The sequence below is a fragment of the Rhinolophus ferrumequinum genome, chromosome 15 (genome assembly GCF_004115265.2).
Source record: "Rhinolophus ferrumequinum isolate MPI-CBG mRhiFer1 chromosome 15, mRhiFer1_v1.p, whole genome shotgun sequence".
NCBI classification, from domain to species: Eukaryota; Metazoa; Chordata; class Mammalia; order Chiroptera; family Rhinolophidae; genus Rhinolophus; species Rhinolophus ferrumequinum.
This window is the reverse complement of record NC_046298.1, coordinates 18,699,886-18,721,507: the sequence shown is the minus strand read 5'-3', so window position 1 is coordinate 18,721,507 and position 21,622 is coordinate 18,699,886. Positions and strand designations below refer to the sequence as shown.

Genomic DNA, 21,622 nt, shown 5'->3' with positions numbered 1-21,622 from the left:
GGGCTAGTTCCCTACCCATCTTCAGATCTTATTCAAATATCACCTCCTCAGAGATGCTTTCTCTGACCATCCTATTTAAAGTAGCACCCCTCCCTGACCTGATCACATGCTTTTGTTTATTTATAAAATAGCAATTATCACCACCTGAAATTACTGTGATTATTTGCTTGTGTTTTGTCTCTTTCCAACCTCAAGAATTTAAGTTCCACGAGAACTAGAATGTTTTGTTCTTCATTCTATCTCCACTGTCAAGCACCTTACACAAAATACAGACAAATACGTTTGTTGAAAGAATAAATTTTGAGAAAAAAAATATGCCCACCACGCACAATATCAGTCCCCATATGTTTTGTACAACCGTAATTGAGATGTACTTGACAACGCAGTTCACTGCTTCCTAATCACTTTAATTCTCATTTAGGCAAATAAGGTTCAGTTTACCGAAATCCTAGGTCAGTCAGTTATTTTCTGTCAGAATAGTGGCAGAAGCCACTATTAAGAAAATGATTCCCCAGCACTTATTCAAGGATACTACATCTTGGAAGATACTGTGAAGCACGTTAGACTCATTCTGTTCTTCCCTAGGACATTACAGTAATGGGGAGGAACATCAAAGGATGGTGATTCCACTTCTGCACTGAGGCTGTGATGTGCAGGAGGCCAGTGCTGACAGCTGAGGGAGAAGTGAGTCTGATGACATTTTTTATTTAGTTAGACTCTAGCTGGTTGATTCAGTTGAACAGAACATGTGACAAATAAGGCCGAGGTCAAGGTTTCAATTTCTGAACACTTAATTCATTTCTAAGCCATCTTAAAACACTCTCTGAAACAGTCACATTATAAATAAAAAACAGCTTCTGATTTATGACATTAACAGGATGTTAGCCATCTCAAAAAACAAATCACACTTTTAAGCTAGGTGGAAAAACACACATACATATGTGTATATCCACAGGGGGTAAAAAACTGAGAGCACATACTCAATTGCACATGAGGTCATCAAAAAATGTACCTGCACTAATCCAACATTTAAGAAACAGAGTTTTAAAAACTTGTCTACCCTCATTTTCACTCTTTTGTTTAAACAAAGCAGTCCTACCTATAGTTAAAAAAGATGGTTGAATGGATGGACATGTGAAGTATCCTCCTAGTCTTATAATAATTTGGCAAACTTATTTATAATTGAAATTATTCTTTTTAATAAAAACTTGTTTCTGATAATTAATGACAGAATTAGTATCTAAAAGTCACATTCATATTTAAGCAAATCTAATTTAAAATCTTTTAAAAACCAAATGATACTTCTTTTTTATTCGTTTTGGGTGCACAAAACAATGTAATAGACATTTGTCATTTATATCCCTCACACAGTGACAACCTCTGTCCCCCCATCCACTACCCCTCTGACATCGCACACAGCCATTACATTTCCACTGTCTCTATTCCTAATGCTGTACTCCGCTTCTTGTAAATATGTATAAAATTGTAGTTGACATTGATTATTGTTCAGCTTCAGGTGTACAGTGCAGTGATCAGGCACAAATGATACTATTTTGATATGAACTCTTTATATACTTCCTCAGTCTCAATCTAGAAATTCTATAAGTGCTTTGAATTAAAAACTAAGTAAATTGCGCATAGTGATAGAAAGTTGTTTTTAAATACTACTCTCACAAATTAAGAGCAGTTAACTACCACTGAGCTAGGAGTACAATACAGACAAAACATGCAAAGGGTTGGGAGGCCTTTGGAGCAGTACATTGTTCTCTGGGGTAAAAAGAGAAGAAAATTTGAATTTTAAATTCTTAGAAAAATCGTTTTTGATTCAAAATAATGATTTTCTTTGTCTCAGGAGATACTCCTTTTCAGAACTTATAAGCAATGGTGCTAGATATTTTTCGCTCTAAGAGATACTTTATCATTCCTAAAGAAAACCAATTTTAGAACACATAACTTCTAAACTCTTAAGCCTTTGTTTAGTCTAGTTGTTCACACAAATTCTGTGGATCTTCATGGCATTTCTTTCAAGACTTTCTTTCCATATTTATACTGAAATTCCATCTTCTTCAAAACTTCTCTATATATTTTTATACTCTAAAACATGCAATAGAAAAAACCCAGAATACTAAAGGTTGAGAAACAATCTATACAATTTTCTATTTTTGATACACTAATGCCTGTTTCACATTTTGCAAAACAAGTTATTCTTAAATCAAATTGTATTCCTCTTCCTAGTTTCTAATGTTTTCAGCTTCTAGATCCCTTTTGAAATCACCTCCACATTTCAAACTGCTAAACTCTCTTTCAAAACTAATGTATTTTATATATATAGTAAATATATACTTACATATAGATATCTTAAAATATATATTTAATAGGCAATTAAGGTCTTATAGAACTTTATCTCTGGTTGTAAAATGGGAGTAGATATAATGGCGACGTGCTTATCACATCTGGTATACATGAGAATGAAACATATTATGGCCTTGACTAGAAGGGACAAATATTAAACAAAGAAGTGTTTTTCTAGATTTCATTAATCTCAATTTTTATATAATAGAAAAAGTTTAATACCTAATAATTTGACTTTGGGCTTGCAAATGAATAGCTATCACAATTATTAATAATTTCAATTTGCAAAGTTATCTTTAAATGGTCTTTTCTACTATACCATCTTTGGGCATTTTTTAAGATTGTAGAGGCCCTTTCAATTTTTCTGCATAGGCCTGATATTTCTTTATTGACGACACTCCAAGTTTCATTTCTTTTAATAGATTTTCTGATCACCCTTCCCTCTAAATGTTTAATTTTTGGGTTTTTTTTCCCTTTCTTTCTTTAATATAATCTCTAGGATCAATTCTTTGTATCTCAGGTCTGATTCCACTCTAAAGTATTTCCCAGAAAGCCCCGTAGGAGGAAAAACCCAGAAAATTCTCTCTGAAAAAGATAAAATTTTAAAACAAACAGAACCACAGAATTAATGAAAGATCACATTATAATTTAGTTTGTTTACTACTTGCTTGCAAAAACCCCAGGACCTCTAGATATAGCTACCAAATAAGGACATAATTCCTTTCCATTCCACCATGTCTTATTTTTATGATAATTCTTCTAAGGAAGGAAGGAAGGCAGGGAGAGAGCCTCGAAGGAAAGGGAAAAAAGGACAAGGAAGGGGAAGGAAGGAGGAGGAAGAAACAATAAAGATTTCTTAATATTAAATTCTTATGAAACAGCAAGATTATTTGTTGGGGCTATTTTATTATTATTTTGTATTATTTATAAGGCAAGTCTCTCTGTCTCTAGAACTAGTTTTCTTACCTATAAAACTGCATCATAGGATAAAGTAAGGAATAACAACTGTAATAGAATATTACTAGCAAAGAAGTTTACATCAATCTATCCAACTCATCAAAAAAAAGAAGAAGAAAGAAACCCAACATGTTCATGACACACAAAAATATTACAGGTGAGATCAGGCGCGTTCAGGGTGGTATGGCCATAGACTACACAAAAGTATTAAATGGATGAATTAAGCTTCAGTCAGGCCCAGAACTATAGTCCTAGTTGAAATTAAGGTTTGAAATGTCTTCAAAAGGTAGAACAAACGACCTCAGATCCCAGAGTCCTCTTTTTCTTTAACGTAAATAAAATGAACAAAGTTTTTCATGAGTATCTATTAAGTATTTAATATTATGAGGAACACAAAAGAGTCACAGTAAATTGCCGCTAACCTCTAGGAGTCCTCCAGAGGAAGCCACTGTTGGTTCATGGGGAGTGGAAATGGTTTGAGCAACAAGTTATATGATTATAAAATGTCAGAGTTAGAAGGAACCTCAAATAATCTAGCAAAAGAGCTTATTTTACAGATTAGAAAACTAGGGCACAAAAGTGACTTGTCTTATTTAGAGGTAACAGATTATTAGTGACAAAGTAGGTACTAGGACTCAGTTAAGACCATTCTACCAGAGTGGCCAATGGTATATGTGACAAAGGAATGACTGTTGAGGTCCCATTATTGCTTTTGGACTTCATGTAGGAGAATAAGGCCAGAGGAAAACTTTCTACATAGCATGTGTCTAGTATATAGGAAGCTCCACTTTACATAATACTATGTAGTGAAGAATTAATTTCACCCAAAGTAAGGTCTAGCCGTTGCCCTTGGCTACTAGGATGTCCCAGTAGATCTCTAGGCCCCATGGAATGCCCTATCTGACAGGAGTATTTTTATTTGTTTGATAGCTTTGGCCACTGGCAGTCTAACAATGAGATTTATGAAGGGGGTTTTGGAACATGTCATCTGACCTCTGGTGGAACTAGAGATTAAAGGTTAGCTGCATAGGCAGTATGTGATGAAACCTGAATAAAAACTCTGGGCACCAATGGCTCAGGAGAGCTTCCGACTGGAAATACTCTGCATATTATCAAATAGAGATGTGCTAAGAGGGAAAGGCATCCCTGAGGAGACAATTTCACCATCAGGACCCTTCCAGAGAGACTTTAATCTATGCATCTCTCCCTTCGGCTGGTTCTGATTTGTGTCCTTTTGCTATACGAAAACTAAAAGAGTTAAACGTAGGACTTTCCTGAATTCTGTAAATTGTTCTAGCAAATATGAGAGGGGAGTGGGATCCCTTGAATTTGAAGCCAACTGTTCAAAAGTGAGAGTGGCCAGGAGGTCCCTGAACTTGTGCCTGGTGTTTGAAATGAGGGCTGTCTGAGGGAGCACTGAGCCCTTAGCTTTGAGTTCAGCAATATATTGATGTAACATATTGGATACATATGTTTTAAAATTTTATTAGGTTTTTCTAAAAACACAAAGGAATAAAAAATAAATTTAAAAAACACAAAGGAATTATAAACTTTTTTGATAAATTGGCTATCGATTCTCTAATTTTGGCCTTTCCTATCTCTCTGCTTGCTTTCATGATCCCTTTTCTATTCCTACCAGCATTTTATGCTAAATTGTAGGCTTTGGGTATTTTACACATTAGTTTGTTCCTGCTTCTCTGTTCTCTATTATCTACACTTACACATACCACTATTGTGCATATCTTCTATCTGATTTGCCCATAAGTTTGTACAGGTACTTCTCTTCTGCTCGTTTCAACATCTATGAGTTTGGTCCTATTTGTTCTACACATTAATTCTTAAGTCAATTATTTATTCTTGTTTCCAAGCTTTTTACTTGTTATATGAAAAACAACATATGGTGAGGGCCTACAAATACACACTCTTTAATATGAGGGTAAAAAATTGTGCTTATGAATACAAAGAGGTCACTAACAAACAAAACACTGGGACATAGCAGGTACTCAACAGGTTTCCCTTTAACTTAATAGTAGGTTAAGATAATTCAAATCCCCAGAGCAAATAAATATTAGGAAAGAAATGCTTCATTTATTAACAATGATAATTTGCCACTGCTCCTAAACGTTTTAAAAGAGAATTGTAACTTTTAGTACCAGTGGAATAATTCTATTTCAGTTAAAGAAACTCAAGAAAGAAACTTTAAATTGTTTACATCAATCCCATATAAAGAAGAAATTTAATCTGCTGACTCAGGAAAATTTCAGAATAAAATTGAATTTCTCAGAAAGTAAACAATCAAACTATAAGGCTTAAATTATACCTGATGAAATAATTCCATGTCGATTTCAGCTTCTGATTTCCAAGAGTTTTCATCTGATTGAAATAAAAACAGTGACTTACTAAATTTTTTTACTTTGTAGCTGTAACTATATCTTTATAACAAAGTGAAACATGCAACAATCTCTTTACCAGTATTATGCCTACTTACCAGAAACATTTTCTTGGAAAATCACTTTAGTTCCTTTCAGAAAGTTCTTGCCAATTAAAAATACTTCTTCCTCTCCTTTCACTGAGCAGCTATGCAAGCTTTTCTTTAAGATTTCTGGCACTCCTGCTGGTTGAGCTGTGGGTATACATAAGCATTCCATAAAAAGAACGTCCAACACTTATTTCTTATCTAAAATCAATTACCCAGTTCTATAAGTTGTCTCTGAATTTGATTTCCTTTATTCTACAACTTAAATTTTACCATATCAGAGAACAGAAAAAAAAAACAAGAAAGTCCATATTAATTTTTAATAACTCTTGTAAGATTTTATAGGAATGGATTAATGTCTAAAACAAGGTTTTATTATGTGTCAGCTTTGCTTTCTCATTACATAAATTTAACAAGTTTTAAAATATGAACTTGATCATGTTTTTGCCTTAATAATACTTTTCAAAAGTTCAATTGAAAGACATGCTTGTCCCACAATCCTAAACTTAAAAATATCAGTTAAGTTATGCCATTACAAGACTTCTTGGGCAATGAAGGCCTCTGGTGGTACTGGGGCCTAAGAATGCAGACCAAGGACTCACACATAGGACCCACACCAAAAGAACACCTGAACACAGACTGAATCCAATTCAGACTAATTCTTCCTACCAGGGGATCTCCCTGAAGTGGAATACCCTGAGGTTAAAAAATAAAATGCACTTGATTTTCAACTACAAAGACCACTAAAATTAACAAAGAGGTTGACAAGTACCGAAGAGCCAGATCTAATGAATAAGCTGTAATCACCCTACCAACTTCATGCTAGGATTTCCTTAAGAAAATCTAATAGGTATTGCTTAGCAAAACAGGTTCCTAGTCAAAGTAAATTAGGGAAATACTGGTTAAGCAAAGTTAAGTGAACAAAAAGATTTCTCTAGGCATTTTATATTTTGATATACATTAAACATCCAAGAAATGGGTATAGTATAGTTTCCGCAATATTTGACTCCAGAAACATTCTTTCTTATTGATACCCAATGACCAGTTTTCCACAAGAATACTTTCTAGGATATTAGTATATGCAAATAACTATTAATACATTTTAAAATACTCAAAAAAACCTATTCCCTTCAACATTAAGTACTTTGACACAGATTACACTATTTATTGTTCTAATAAACAATAAATATAAAATATACACTGCAAAGGTAAACTTAAATACGGCTTATATAACCCATCAACTTCTAAATTAATGAGATATTCCACTAAACGTTAGGAAAAGGTTAAGTTTTTTCTCTTTGGATACTTAAATATTTAATAGTTACTTTTATCTTTATAAGAAAGTAATGAGGGACACTGTTTTTGTCCAAATATTCACTGGCCCTTTTTCCCTAGGCCCTTCCTTGGGAAAAAGCTGTAATTCTCGCTCACTTGCATCAAGATTAGCCCATGTGACTTGTCCACATGATAAGTGTGAACTACAGTAATGTGCCAGTTCCTAGTAAAAGTTTTAAGAGCCTCACATGGTTCCATCTTCTCCTTTTTCCTCCACTACAAAAATGGTAATATCTCAGATAAGGACAGCTTCTTTATCCTGTATCCCAGAGTGAAGAGAATGCACCTACTTCCAAACCGTGAGGGAGAAGTAAAACAGTCATTTTAAGCCACTAAAATTTTTTTGTTGTTGCTGTTTGTTACCACATCATCATTTATTCTCACTTATTGATACAAATATGTAAGTATCCTATTCTTCTTAAATATTTAAATGGCAAATATTTTCAGCAATATCTGAAAATTTAAAAAACTTGTGAATATATATACACCGTCTAGAACCCACAGGGTTAATGTATGAAAAGAATGGAAATAGTTAATGGTCATACAATGGCAATTTTATACCCTTTTTACGTGGAAAAATTAACAACTAATTTATAATTTTTTGGAGTAACTTTGGAACTAAATATTTGCTTTTAAAGGATATTAAAAATATGGTAAATATTTTTTTAGAAAATAGTAAGAGGTACAAAGTTATATGAATATATTGTATTAACAAAAATGGAAAGTCTATAACCTTTCCCCCCATTTTCAAATACTATGTGGAAATTCCACTTCACTGATGATTATCAAAACTTTTTTTCCTATCTCATTTTTTCCTTTTATGGATTAAAGGCATAAGATGGCCAAATAAGGCCTCTTTGAAGGTACAATGTGCATTTATCTTCTATATATTTGTATTTACATTACACAAAGAACTTGTCTGTTACTGTTCAATATAATTTAACCTTAAAGTGTTGGCTTTAAAAGGTTTTTTCTTTTAAAAAAGTTTAATGGTTACCTAACAGGATAGACTTCATACTAAAGAGAACTAAAATCAGGATTATTTAAGCATTAAATGTTTATCTTTAAGTAATCAGTAAGCTGACTCTTGAAAGTGATCACACTGCTTAAAAACTGTAACAAAAAAAGCCACCTTTCTGGTATAAAAACAATGCGCTTTTTAGATGCTTGCAAATCGTGGTCTCAAAAACAAAGGTGAAAAAAATTAATGAATGTCTGAATACTGCAAAACAACAAAACAACCATTTCAATCTGTTAAAAGAATTAGTAAAGCTTTTTAATAATCTCTGTGAAGAGAAGGAAAGTTTACGCAATGTTATTTTTTCCCTAAAGTTGTGGGATAGACAGAAATAAGGGAAGTAGAAACTTACTAAATTCAGATTTAATACAATAAACATTATAAGATAAAATCTAACATCCATTATTAAAAAAAGCTATGATTTGCTGCATTAAGAAAAATTACAGGAAAGTGAATATTTAAAAAGTCTGAAAATTGATATTCTTAATCTGATATAACTAAATAATATAAATATATCAAAACAGGAAACATATATATCTTTATTGTCTGGTGAAATCTAAAGATGTCAAGGATGTAAAAAAGGATGATTCTTTCATCCCCTTAAAAACAAACAAACAAAAAGACAGACAATGGATCCAGTGGCCATTGTTAAACCAAGAAGCAGGACTTTTTTCAAGGTCACAAGGCACAACATGAATTCTGGCATTAGGCCTTCTTTCCATTGAGTGTCTCTAGATGGAATATCAAGTATCTGTTTCCTCTCCTCCCTTCCACCTCTATCACCTTTTGGCCCCTCTTCCTTTTCTACCTCACTCTCATTTTCCTGTTTCTTTTTGCCTACCATTCCAATTTTAACCCTTCTTACTAACCTATTTCCATTTCACCTCTCATTCTACTCCAACTGTTCAAATCTGCCATAAATTTTTAAAATTTTATTTATGGGCATAAATACAGATCAGAAACCTATCATGGAACATTCTTATTTTTAATTTTTTAAGCAAAAAGACTTTGGGGGTGCTTTGTCTCACTGTGTATCCTTTATCTATTTACTTTTCCTCTTCACTTATACATCCCACTCCAAAGCCTAAGTTCAAACCTCAGACTCCCTAAAGTGGTCAGGATAAAATTCAAATTCTTAGCTCAACACACAAAGTCTCTTTAAGAAAGAGATCTTGCGTAGCTCTACTAGCCTCAAATCTTACCACTTCTTCATAGATAACATTTTGTTTCAATCACATCAAACTCTTTTTAATTCCTTTAAAAGATGCATACTCTTTCATGGAGTATATTTATACACTGTTCCCTCTACCCAGAATGACCTTCATCTAAAACCCATTCTGCTTGGTTTACTTCTGTTTTTAAGATACAGCACAAATTTTACCATCTCCCAGCAGTCTGGATTAGATGCTCTTTTCTCTGAGTATGTTTGCACTGTATCCTACTCATACATCTACTACAGCCTTTACATCATTTCATAATAGGGAGTTTACTTGTCTGTTTTTCCCCTAGTGAGCTAGACTTGTAAGTTCCTTACACTACCATGTCTTTATCTCCAGAGTTGGGCACATCGTAACTATCCATTAACTATGAAGCTTTCCCAAAACATTCCTAAGACCCACCTTTGGAGATTCTGCTTCAGTGGCATGTTGTCGTGCGGAGCGGCCTGCGGGGCCTCTGGTCCCGCTCCCCACATAAGAACGCAAGATATAGCTAGGCCAAAAAGGAACACCCATGGAGCCATAGATAGGAGAGTCATACCACTATATTCTCTCTGGCAGCCGAGCGAGACACACGCAGTATTAGCCACACGATCCGCACGCAGTCCGCCCTTCACTTCTCTGCCTGCCAACCAACCAACCAATCAAGGTTGGTTACATCAGCTCCACAGTTACATCAGTAGCCAAATGGCCAACCGGTTACAGCCGATGGCCACCCAATCACAGCCGATGGTCATTCATACTGGAGCCAGAACCTCCCCACGTGAGGCGGAGCCTGGAAACTGCTCTCTGGGACTCTGTCCCCACACTTTTTTTTTTTTTTTTTTAAATGCACTACAAGGGTCCTTAACAGTCAGCCAGGATTGAGAAGCACCGCATTTATACTGAATAAATGACTGAATGGCAATGAGGCACTATTTTGTTAGAATATAGTGCTGTTTCTGTGAACTAAATTGTAACCTCAATAAGCACAACTGTTTAAAAAAACAAAACTAAACAAAACCTTCATCTGAACAATTTTACAGCCTGCCAAAATTTGCTGACTCATCCCACGAATATGAAATATTTTAGTAATATTATCACATTTTGTTTAAAAATAGGTCAAATAAAATGGCTGAGGAACAGAGATAAGATGACCAAATTGAAAAAAGAAAAACGATATTAAGACACAGAGTAGAAGTATAGAAAAATGGTGTTTTTTTTTAAATGTACTTTATGAGTCGTAAGATGGATTTCATTTCTCTGAAAACATATGTCCACATAAAAACTTGTACACAAATGTTCATAGCAGCATTATTCACAGCAACTAGAAGGTGGAAAAAATACAAATGCCCATCAACAAATGAATGGATACACAAAATGTGGTACATCCAAAAAATGGAGAATCGTTCAGCCATACAAAGAAATTAAGTACTGATACATGATACAATATTGATGGATCTTGAAAACATTATGCTAAGTGAAAGAAGCCAGATAAAAAGGCCACATATTGCATGATTTCATTTATATGAAATGTCCAGAATAGGCAAATCCATAGAGACAGAAAGTAGAATAGTGGTTGCCAAGGACGGGGTGACAGGAGAATGGAGAGTACCTGCTGATAGGTACAGGGCTTCTTTATGAGATAGTGATAGAAATGTTCTAAAATTAGATAACGGTGATGGTCACACGACTTTGTGAATATAATAAAAACTACTTAATTTTACACTTTAAAAGGCTGTATATGGTATGCAAATTGTATGTCAGTAAACTATTATAAAAGAAAAAAGAAACTTCGGGGGCCGGCCCAATGGCTCAGGTGGTTGGAGCTCTGTGCTCCTAACTCCAAAGGCTGCCGGTTCGATTCCCACATGGGCCAGTGGGCTCTCAACCACAAGGTTGCCAGTTCGACTCCCGCAAGGGATGGTGGGCTGTGCCCCCTGCAACTAGAAAACAGCAACTGGACCTGGAGCTGAGCTGCGCCCTCCACAACTAAGACTGAAAGGATAACAACTTGAAGCTGAACGGCACCCTCCACAACTAAGATTGAAAGGACAACAACTTGACCTGGAAAAAAGTCCTGTAAATACACACTGTTCCCCAATAAAGTCCTGTTCCCCTTCCCCAATAAAATCTTTAAAAGAAAAAAAAAATTCTAGTTTAAAAAAAAAACAACACACAAATTTTTCATAATAATGAAAAATAGAAAAATCCACTTGAGCTCTCTTGGGATCAGAAAGATATTTTAGTACTTTCTTTTTTAAATTAGGGTGTTTGCTAAGCTAAATTATGTCTATAATAATTTCTGAGATTAATTGAAAGGGAAAAATAAGATTTATAACGGAAAAATAATTTGACAAAACCAAGGTACAATTAAATAACAAAGGCTCTGTAACTGTCCTAGGTATAGCAAGGTCATAATAGCCAAAACAACCCAACAGGAAATTCAGTGGAATGAAATGGGTCTATTCTGCTCTTTTGAATTCAGTTATAAATTACAAGTAAACAATGTCGAAGAAAATTACACTTGATGAAAATCTTAAGTGATATATAAAGGTAAAATTTTCCTATGTGTCATTTGTAATAATACTCATTAAAGGGAAACAAGAATATATGGTAAGGTGCATCCAACAACATGGTTGAATTTAAACACACTCATCATTTACTTTCTATGCCAAGGTTATCAAAAAAAAAAAAAATTCCATTTCCCATTTCCCTATACTATACTATATAATTTGTGATCAGAAATCCAACTGCTGTATATTTACAAAGGTCTGCTTACCTCAGTTACTTTTTTTAAAGTATAGTTGACATAAAATATTGTATTGATTTTATGTGTACAACATAGTGACATTTATATACTTTACAATATGGTCACCACAATAAGTAGTAACCATCTGTTACCATACAAAGTTATTATGATATTATTGGCTACATTCCCTATGCTGTACTGTACATTATATCACCGTGACTTAACTCATTTTATAACTGGAAATTTGAACCTTATATCTTCACCTTTTCACTCATCTCCCCACTGCTCTCCCGTCTGGCAACCATCAGTTTGTTCTCTGTATCTATGAATCTGTTTCTGTTTTTTGGTTTGTTTGTTTTATATTCCACACATAAGTAAAATCATACAGTATTTTGTTTTTCTTTCTGTGACTTACAGCATAATACCCTCTAGGTCCATCCATGTTGTCGTAAAAGGCAACATTTCATTGTTTTTTATTGCTGAGTAATATTCCATTGTACATGCATACATTTTCTTTATCTATTCATCTGTTGATAGAAACCCAGGTTGCTTCCATCTCTTGGCTTTTGTAAATAATGCTGCAATGAACATAGTGACGCATGTATCTTTTACCTTACTGTTTCTTATTCTCACAACACAAAACAGAGTTAGGATCACAGCAATTACACAATGAAGATGTTAGGAAAATCCTTTGGCATTGCAATTTACTTCTGGTAAACTTTTTAAATCAATATAGGATAACAGAAAACTACAAAATGCTATACATCTTTTGAATTTTACTCAAAATTACCTTTAGTTTAGTCTAGAAAATGTGACTATAGCTTTTAAATGTTTCAAATTTTGCATGATCACAAGCAAAATGCGAAACATCTGAAATTTAAAGATGTCTGAAAGATTACTACAAAATGAAAAAAACTTCATATATTTAATATCTCCATATATTCTTACTTACTACATAAAATTGGAGAAGAGGGTGTTTGCAGTGTCAAAGTGGAGCCATCTTTCCTTGCGATGTTAACTCGAAAAACCAATCTGGCGCGAGTGCTTTTTTTCTTGGAACCAGCAATTCCTATTCTGGCTTCAACATCAGCATTCCTCAATTTCAATATCCCTACGCAGTCCACCCTAAAACAGAAAAAATACATAAACTGATATTTTCTGTTTACACAGAATACAATATTCTTAAACAAGTTTCTTTTTTTAAAAAATTTTGCTTATTAATTTTTGAATATGTAAACATAATCATAAGGTTTCAAATTCAAAAGATATACAAGGGTAAATTCTGAAACTTCATAATTCCTAATCTTGTCAACTTTTCATTTATAATGGAAAACAAGAGTAAAACAAGTAAACACTATTCCAACATCTAAACAAGTGTTTTTGAAAATAAATAAATTTAACCTCTTTCTTTTGGCAGTTAATTCAGATATAAAAATAGAGGAAATGGGTTTTACCTTTAAAATTGTTAGTAACCATCCCTAAAAGAATGGAATATTGTAGCCATTAAAACGTATGCTATAAAATAATATTTAATGTTATGGGAAAATGCTCATGATAAGTGAAAAGCAGGTTACGAAACAGTGGGTACAGTATTATCTCAATTTTATCAGAAAAAAAGATGGAAAGATAAATATCAAAATAGTGGTTACTTCTGGGAAGTTGGCTTTTGGAGCTATGTTTTAGTTTTTTATTATTTTTATTATTTTTACTTATTACTTTTTAATAGTCTACATTTTCAACTTACAATGAATAAGTACTATTTTTATAATCAATTATTCCCTTTTCTTCTACTATATACATTTTTTTTATAATTTTCAAAAATTAAAAAACAAATCTTTACTGAATATTTTTCAAAATTTTCTTTTCCAATTAACCTCATACTAAGCCAGTCAAAATGGCTTTCAAAAGGAAACTGAAAACCAAATAGAGAAAGGTCTTTAGCTATATAATACAAATAATTACAACAGGTCTACTCCGTATCAATATATTTGCTGTTGTGATGGTTCAACTTTAGGATGAAAGGTCCTTAACAAAAGGGTTAAGGACAAAAATTTTCCAATTTAAATCATTAATACTTCTTATATTTTTCAGGCAATGAAAATGTAAAAGATGAAAAATACACAGTCCCAAGACATAATTTTTGTATTACAGGAAAATAAAAACAGAAGGTGAATTTAGATTAGCAATATGCTTTTTCACATCAAGATGGGTCAAGGCATCATGAATGTCTGTGTTAAACAGTTTTTAATACACACACTAAGAAAACAGATTTTAGGAGAGCAAATCAAATTGACTGTAATTTTTATTTTTAATATCAGTATTATTAATCCCAACAAATAAGTCTACATTATTTTCTGAGAAGCCAGCATTCCACCAGGCTTTTATTTCTCTGCCTTTCATCATAGGAATTCTCTAGCAAAGGGCAGAGTTAATTTTAACCCATTACCATTCTGTAATAATCTATTTTTTATTTGTAATGTTTAAAAATTTTAATAAAATACTCAACATCATCTTTTAGACATAAGAAACTAAAATTTTTTTCCTGTCTACAAAAAACTGTAATACATAATGAAAAAATTTTTACTAAATACTTACGCTAGTGTCATGTTGTTGCTCGGATCAAGGCCAACTTCTATAACAGTAGTGCCTTCAATGTCCACTTCTTTGCAGGGAGTTGTATTTCGCCCAGTTACCCTGCAAGCCTGATAAAATCCATGTGGTTTCACTCGACCAGAGTCGTTACCCACAAACACCTGCAACACTACTGGCTCATTATGGCCTTCCAGCTGGAATGAGATAACATGGAGCACAATCACTAATTAGCCTTTCAAATAATCTAATGTAAAATCAAACATTTAATATCAAGTCTTATATTCATAACTGGATTACAATAAATAATTTAAATCCTCAAGAAAAACAGATAAAATATTTTCATAAAGGAGAGCTGGCTAAGTTTCTGCAAAAAACTGTTAAGTTTAAATTCTGCAACAATTTTAATTACAAGTTTAGATGTTCAATGATAAATTATCATTCATAATTAATTTGCACAAACACATGAAAATGAATACACAGTACTTTCGATATTTATAAATCTATGGACTGCCAAAAAAGCATGTATAACACTCAGGATTAGTACCACTACTAATGGAAAATACACAAAACTGTGTTAGTGGTATCATCATCATCATTAAATGAGAGCACATATACTAAATTTTTACTCTTTTAAAGCTATATGAGAAGAAAAGTATTTAAAGTACAGCTATATAATAAGGAAATGGAGCTCATTTTCATAAGCTAAATATATACAAACAACATAATGAAACCCTGGGCCAAAACATGGTCTGAAAAATTGCTAGATGGAACCAGGGTCTATATGGGTCATTACAGGTCTCTAGCAAGCCTTCATAAATTAAATTATAATTTGTATGCTAAAGAATAAATAAATATTTAAAATAGCATTTGGGAACCAATGTTTCCAACGTTGCTTCTTGATAAGGTTTCTAGTTAAACTTTGAAACTGCTAATACAGAATGCATAAAATCATAAAGTAACTTGTACAATGTATATCAAAATGCTTTTAAAAATTCATACATCTTTTCTATCTCAGTATGTCTGTATTTCTGTGAAATTATATCGTAAGGAGGCAAAGAAGCAATCTATCCAAACTGTTAGTCAGCAGTACCTTGAATAGTGTCTGGCATATAGAGGGGTGCAATATTTGCTAAATGAATGAATGAACTTTTAAGGTCAGTCAATTCACTCCCTATCACAGGCCATTATCTAACAATACTTTTGACCAGATAAATACTTAAATAAAGCAAAACTTAAAGCCAGAACAATTAGGTTAACTTAAAAAAAAGTGTAACTTAAATCTTTCACTTGCCTGTTAACTTGTTTTGAGTTTCAGGGACTGAGGATAGGTTGGTATGGTGAGTAGTAGAAGGGTACAAATGATACTGTACATGTGACTATTAACCAACCTTATAAATGGTCATGAGTAAGTTTCCTAATCCCCAATTTCTACCATCATTTCATTCAGGTATAAAATGAAAGGCAGTCCAACTAAATATTGTTCAACTAACACATTTATACAAACTGTATTTAACAAGAATCTACCGTGTGACTAGCCAAAATTCTTCCCTGTTTGGTATTCTGTAAGGTGTTGGAACACTTGTTATACATCCCCAACTAACTTTTTGGTTTGTCTTCAAAGAGAAATATTCTTTGTAATAAAGTATCCCAGGTGCTGAAATTTAAGCCCATTTTTTTCTTTTCTAAATTCTGAAAAGATGAAGACTCAGTTGATATCCTATTTCTTAAAGACTTAACTTACCCATCAACCAATTCTTTTCTGAGTTGAATAGTCCTGATTACACTGGCCATCTCAAAAACCTTATTTTCTAAGTCCATAATAATTTCTACAATATTTCTTTGAATTCACTTTAAAATTTCTCCTTAAAGAGAAAGCTTGGTAAGAATCTAATATGGCTGCCACCGATGTCAAATAAAAGGGGAAGATAATTCATGACTTCAAGTTACTTCTGTTATTAGATCGCATTCTCATCTCTCCTTTCATTTAAAATAAAATTCAAATGGTATCAAAGTAAAAATATTTGGCTTAAGGTTCAAACTTTTACTTTAATTTCTATTATACATACCTAGCAATTCTATCCTTCTATTTTAGGCAGCTTTTGCTGGTTAAAAACAAAATAACTAGTAAGTAAGACTGGAAAAAATCTTCATAAATGCTAAATAAAATAAGTACCTTTACTGTAGGAAAGCCTTGCTGTGTTCTATCCTTTACTGAGCCACGGCTACCCTCAGTGAGGTACCGAGCTCGATGTTGGGTCTCAGGTTGTACAACTATCTTCAGCTCCTTTCCCTCACTTTTAACAGGATACTGTCCACACAACATAGGGCTTTTCTTTACTCCAGATCCTTTTTGGTTTTCCAATGTTCTGAGAAGTCAAAGCACAACATGGAAAAAGCATCAAAAAGTGTTTTCTACAAAAGTCATCTAAGATAAAGGAATAAACAGAATAGCAATAACATTAAAAACAACTGATTATCTTTCTGACAAAATAAAATACAACCTAAGGAAAGATATATAGAATGCATATGTGTGGTAGGAGGAAGGAATATTGAATAAACCAGGAATAACAGGAAAGAATACAGCTAATGTCACTATAACCTTTCATATTGTACTTCAGTCAAAACAAAATTTTAAAATTACATATATATGTGCATGTGTGTGTAAGAGTGTTATATGAAGCTACATGATTAACTATCATTATTTCCAAATCAGACTTGCAACGCAAAAGAAAAGTGGGAGTAGCAAGAAGAAACAAAAAAGCAAAAGGCCTCAAAAAAAAAACCCGCAGGTACATGTAGAATATTCTTTTGGATATCTTTCTCAGGATATCAAACTGAGAAAATTATAATAAAAAAATCAGTGACTCAAGTTTTATTGGGAATTAATTAGTTTTACTCTAAACAATCTTTCCCAGAAGTGTAATTTTTCAGAGCATTTTTATTTGTGATTAGTTAAATAATTAAAGCCCTTAACATACAAAAATTTTTAAATGTAGGCTTTATAGATAGGCAACCTATTTTTTTAAATTGTGTTTCTGATGTTAATTTTGTTTATCATTCGTTTTCTATATGGACTATACAGTCAAAGAAAAATATTTCAAATGGTAGTTCGGACTTCAGGTCAACACATGTAACCTGAAGCACCACAAATATGTGCTGAAAATAAATAGAAAACAGTATTGTTAAAATAGATTGAAATTATCCATGTACATTTTATAATAGAGTCAGAACCTAAAATGCTTTCTGTGTGACTGTCCCAGTCCTAAGTTTACACTCACATTGAAGGTACAGAAGCCAAGAGAGGACTGTGGATAAAATCTCCTCTAAAAGCAAACAGTTCGAAGGAGAAATATTATGACTTCAAACAGAGGAGCAATGGGGGCTAGCAGCCTTAAAACTGGCTCGAATGTTTATCCCTCGAGCTCTAACCAAACTGTTGCCACAATTATCAGTAACAAAGAGAGGAAAGGTTGTACTCTCAATGGAACCAGGTACTGGAGTGAAACCCATGGCTAAGAATGGAGGAAAGAAAGGATGCAAAGAAATGGAGTAAGACTCTGTAATTGTACAACTGAAATCTATGTAACTTTACTAACAATTATCACCCCTATAAACTTTAATTAAAAAAAAAGAAAAAGAAATGGAGTAAGCTTGACTGGGTAAGAAGGAGAGTTCTGAGGGCTAGTACAGTGCTCAATTATCTTCATAATTCCCTGAACCATTCCTGAAATATCAGGTCCTGAGAAAAATATTTGTTGATGAAGGCAAATAGGAAGAAAAAAAGGCCAAAAAAAAAAAGAAAAGAGAAAGAAAGAGTGAAAAAGGAGCATATCTATAACAGTAAAATGAGAAAGACTGGATCCTAATTGGCCAAGAAATGCCATTCATGTCTGACATAATTAAGCCAAAGATCACCTGTGTAAGTCATTTAAAAGGCCCTGGATGAATAAATTCTATGAAAAAGTATCTAGTTGAAGCTGAAACAATGGGCAATAAATCCTATTTTTTTTTCATCATTCTGGGTAGAAATTCAAACATTTGCTCAGAATGCAATGTGCAGTCCCTTATACATGAAATTCTATAATGATATTGTTTACTCATTTTAAAATCAAAGCAAAAATATTCACTTACTGAAACTATGTAAAAACATCTCCCAAATGTGCATCGAAAGGGACTAAAAGAAAATACAGCAAAATACTAATAGCAGTTGTACTAAGTAACTAGATTATGGGTTATTTATTTTCTTCTAGTTTTCTACATTTTTCAAATGTTTGTAATTAATATCTACTAATTTTATAATAGAAAGGGGAACACTTTAGTTTGACATATAAGGAAAATTTAGCATATCAATTAATTTGGCAAGATATGGCTTTTATATTCACTTATGATAGACAAGCTAATATTTATGAGAATAAATAGCTGATAATGAGTTTTACTATTTCAGTAAAACAAAATACTTCATTTGGGTGAACACTGTTGAGTGAGTTGACAAAGTATACATGTTATGGCTTAAAAAAGAATAGCACATGTAATTAAACAATTTCTGAAATGATACTTTAAAAAGCCCTTAAAACTATGTTTATTCTCTAGGTTTAAATGTAAAAAAAGAATACATACACATGTAGATCTCTAGACACGTAAAACAACTGAAAACATCAACTAATTCTTAGAAAAGTAGTCATTCAAATTATTAATTTCGAAGGCATGATGCCTTAAGAAAAAACAAGAAAGCAGCAGTGTAATTGTATGGGATTTTACTTCTAAATGATGTCTAAAAAGAAAATCCACTGTCTTGGCATATTCTATTCAGATCATGAAATGACACTGTAATTCCTTTGTGCTGCATATCCTGTTGTCTATGTCACAAAAACAATTTTTACTACAAAATGCCTAAAATAGGTTTCATATCCAGATGACATCATATCTTAATTTCTAGGACTATCTAGAAGAGACATAGGCCTACTGATTTTCAACATTTAGTTGATGAATTTAAGAATGATATGGCTAGGAATGTTTAAATACTGAGTAGTTTGTTATTAATGGTTTGTTTTTCTTAATAAACTCTTTTATATGATATTTTAATTATACAAAAATGCTATTTCCATCTTGAAGATCAATAAACTGCTGTATACATAATTTCTTAATAATTTAGCATTATATAAATTGTACGTTTATGGCACATTAGATCTAAGGCTTTATACCTTATCTCTTAAAACTTTTCTAAATATCTTTCATGTTTTTAACATCTTTCTTGTTGAAGAATCTAGGACATTAGCTTGAGATCCTCTTAATAATTGTCTTCAAAGGCTTATTTTTCTATATATTTACATATGGTTTTATCCTTCCCTTGATATAGTTCTTAATAATTCAAAATTTAAACTTCTTCCATCATTTCCATATGCTAGAGTCAAATATTTTTCCATTACCTAAGAAGCTGGACATTTCTTCTGCTGCTTGATGAGTTTCTGTTCCATGAATTATTTCATGAGAGATTTTGTCTTGACAAATGTTATTATACTTTCCCTGGGTAACCTCAAATCATTTCTAAGATATATCTATCATACAAAAGCAGAAGCAGAAAAGATGTAGGTCAAGATATCTCTTTAACAGCAACTGCAAATCATGTGCGTTGACTAATTCTAAGTCAAAATTTTATTTATTCTTCATTTGCAACTTTAACATTTATTTCAGTATAAAAATAAAAATCTCTCTTCTGGAACTCAAAAAAATCTTTTTCCATTGAAGCCCACATACCTGTATTTAATGATAGGTATACCTAAGCCTTTTGGATCTGTGCTACTGTGTTTCAGATCATTATTCTACAGGTAATAGTTCTACAAATATGTTCTTGACTCTGCTAATAGCAACATTTTAGGAAAGGGTATATACCTTGTTTTCTTTTAATTTCCTAATTTGGACTTTCTAAAAATAAAAAACATTTAAATGTGCATTTTCATTTAACTGCATCACCCCAAAGGAGTTTTAAATAAGAGTAGAGAAGCAAGTAGTATAGAATAATTATTGTTTAAATGGTAGCTATTACTTTTAAAACATAGAGAGAATATTTAAGGACAAGTTTAATATACATTAAAAATATTCTCTATACTACTCAATTAGATTTTTAATTTAAAAGATATCAATGATGTCATCAAGTAATAAACCAACTGAAAGCTTCTCTATCACCTTTTTCACAAACTAAAATTGTAGATCCTGGGTCAACTAAAGGACCATACCCTGTTTCCCAAAAAAAGTAATCTCTCAAAATCCAGTGAGTTAAAAATTTTATCAAACTGTGTTGAATATACTCTAGGAAAATCAATTTAAAAGTCTAGCAATTAAATATTAAGGAATTAAAAAATTAAAAATAAGTCATAGTATAGCAGTGAATATTGTATTATATAGCTATAGAAATATATTTAGTGAGTGCTGTGAACTGGCACAAATGAATAAAAACTCAAACATGTACCATGATCCTGTTCTATCACCCTTCAAATATATACCCAGAATCACAGAAAAAAAAATTACTGATAGTTTTTTTTTAAATCCCAAATCAGCACAATCAAAGAAAAAGCTTAACATGAATGTAAATGATGAGAAACAAACCATCAATTTGTTTTTTTTCTTACTTTTATCAAATAAAAGAAAAATAAAGTATGAAATCCTCACAAAAATGGAAATGAATTGGACCATATAGGGAGACAATGTGAAAGAGAACACAAACTAGCCCTTTGCGAATGTTTTGAGTTACATTACATGCTATTTATTTCTATGAGTAAAAATATTCTTAAAAATCCTTTTAAAATGTAAATCCACTTGAAATTTAAAAGTTATTTCAAAACAGATTATTTTCATTTTCTACTACTTAATCATACCCCTAATAAGATACCTTTGCTAAAAATCTATTGATATTTTATTTTTTCTCTAATGAAACTTGGTAACTTTAA

The 21,622-nt window shown here is 32.4% G+C and overlaps 1 protein-coding gene across 6 annotated transcripts in view; it reads right to left on the bottom strand.

The window, feature by feature from the left end:
• Positions 1 to 21,622, bottom strand: part of NFAT5 (nuclear factor of activated T cells 5) — a 104,115-nt gene that overhangs the window by 23,042 nt on the left and 59,451 nt on the right. For all 6 annotated transcript variants that reach the window (XM_033127010.1, XM_033127007.1, XM_033127006.1 and 3 more), the window contains 5 exons: positions 16,852 to 17,044; positions 14,682 to 14,872; positions 13,039 to 13,211; positions 5,798 to 5,932; positions 5,630 to 5,682 (listed from right to left, as the gene is read on the bottom strand). In XM_033127010.1, coding sequence (XP_032982901.1) covers positions 5,630 to 5,682; positions 5,798 to 5,932; positions 13,039 to 13,211; positions 14,682 to 14,872; positions 16,852 to 17,044 — 745 coding nt within the window. The remainder of the gene's footprint in view (positions 1 to 5,629; positions 5,683 to 5,797; positions 5,933 to 13,038; positions 13,212 to 14,681; positions 14,873 to 16,851; positions 17,045 to 21,622) is intronic.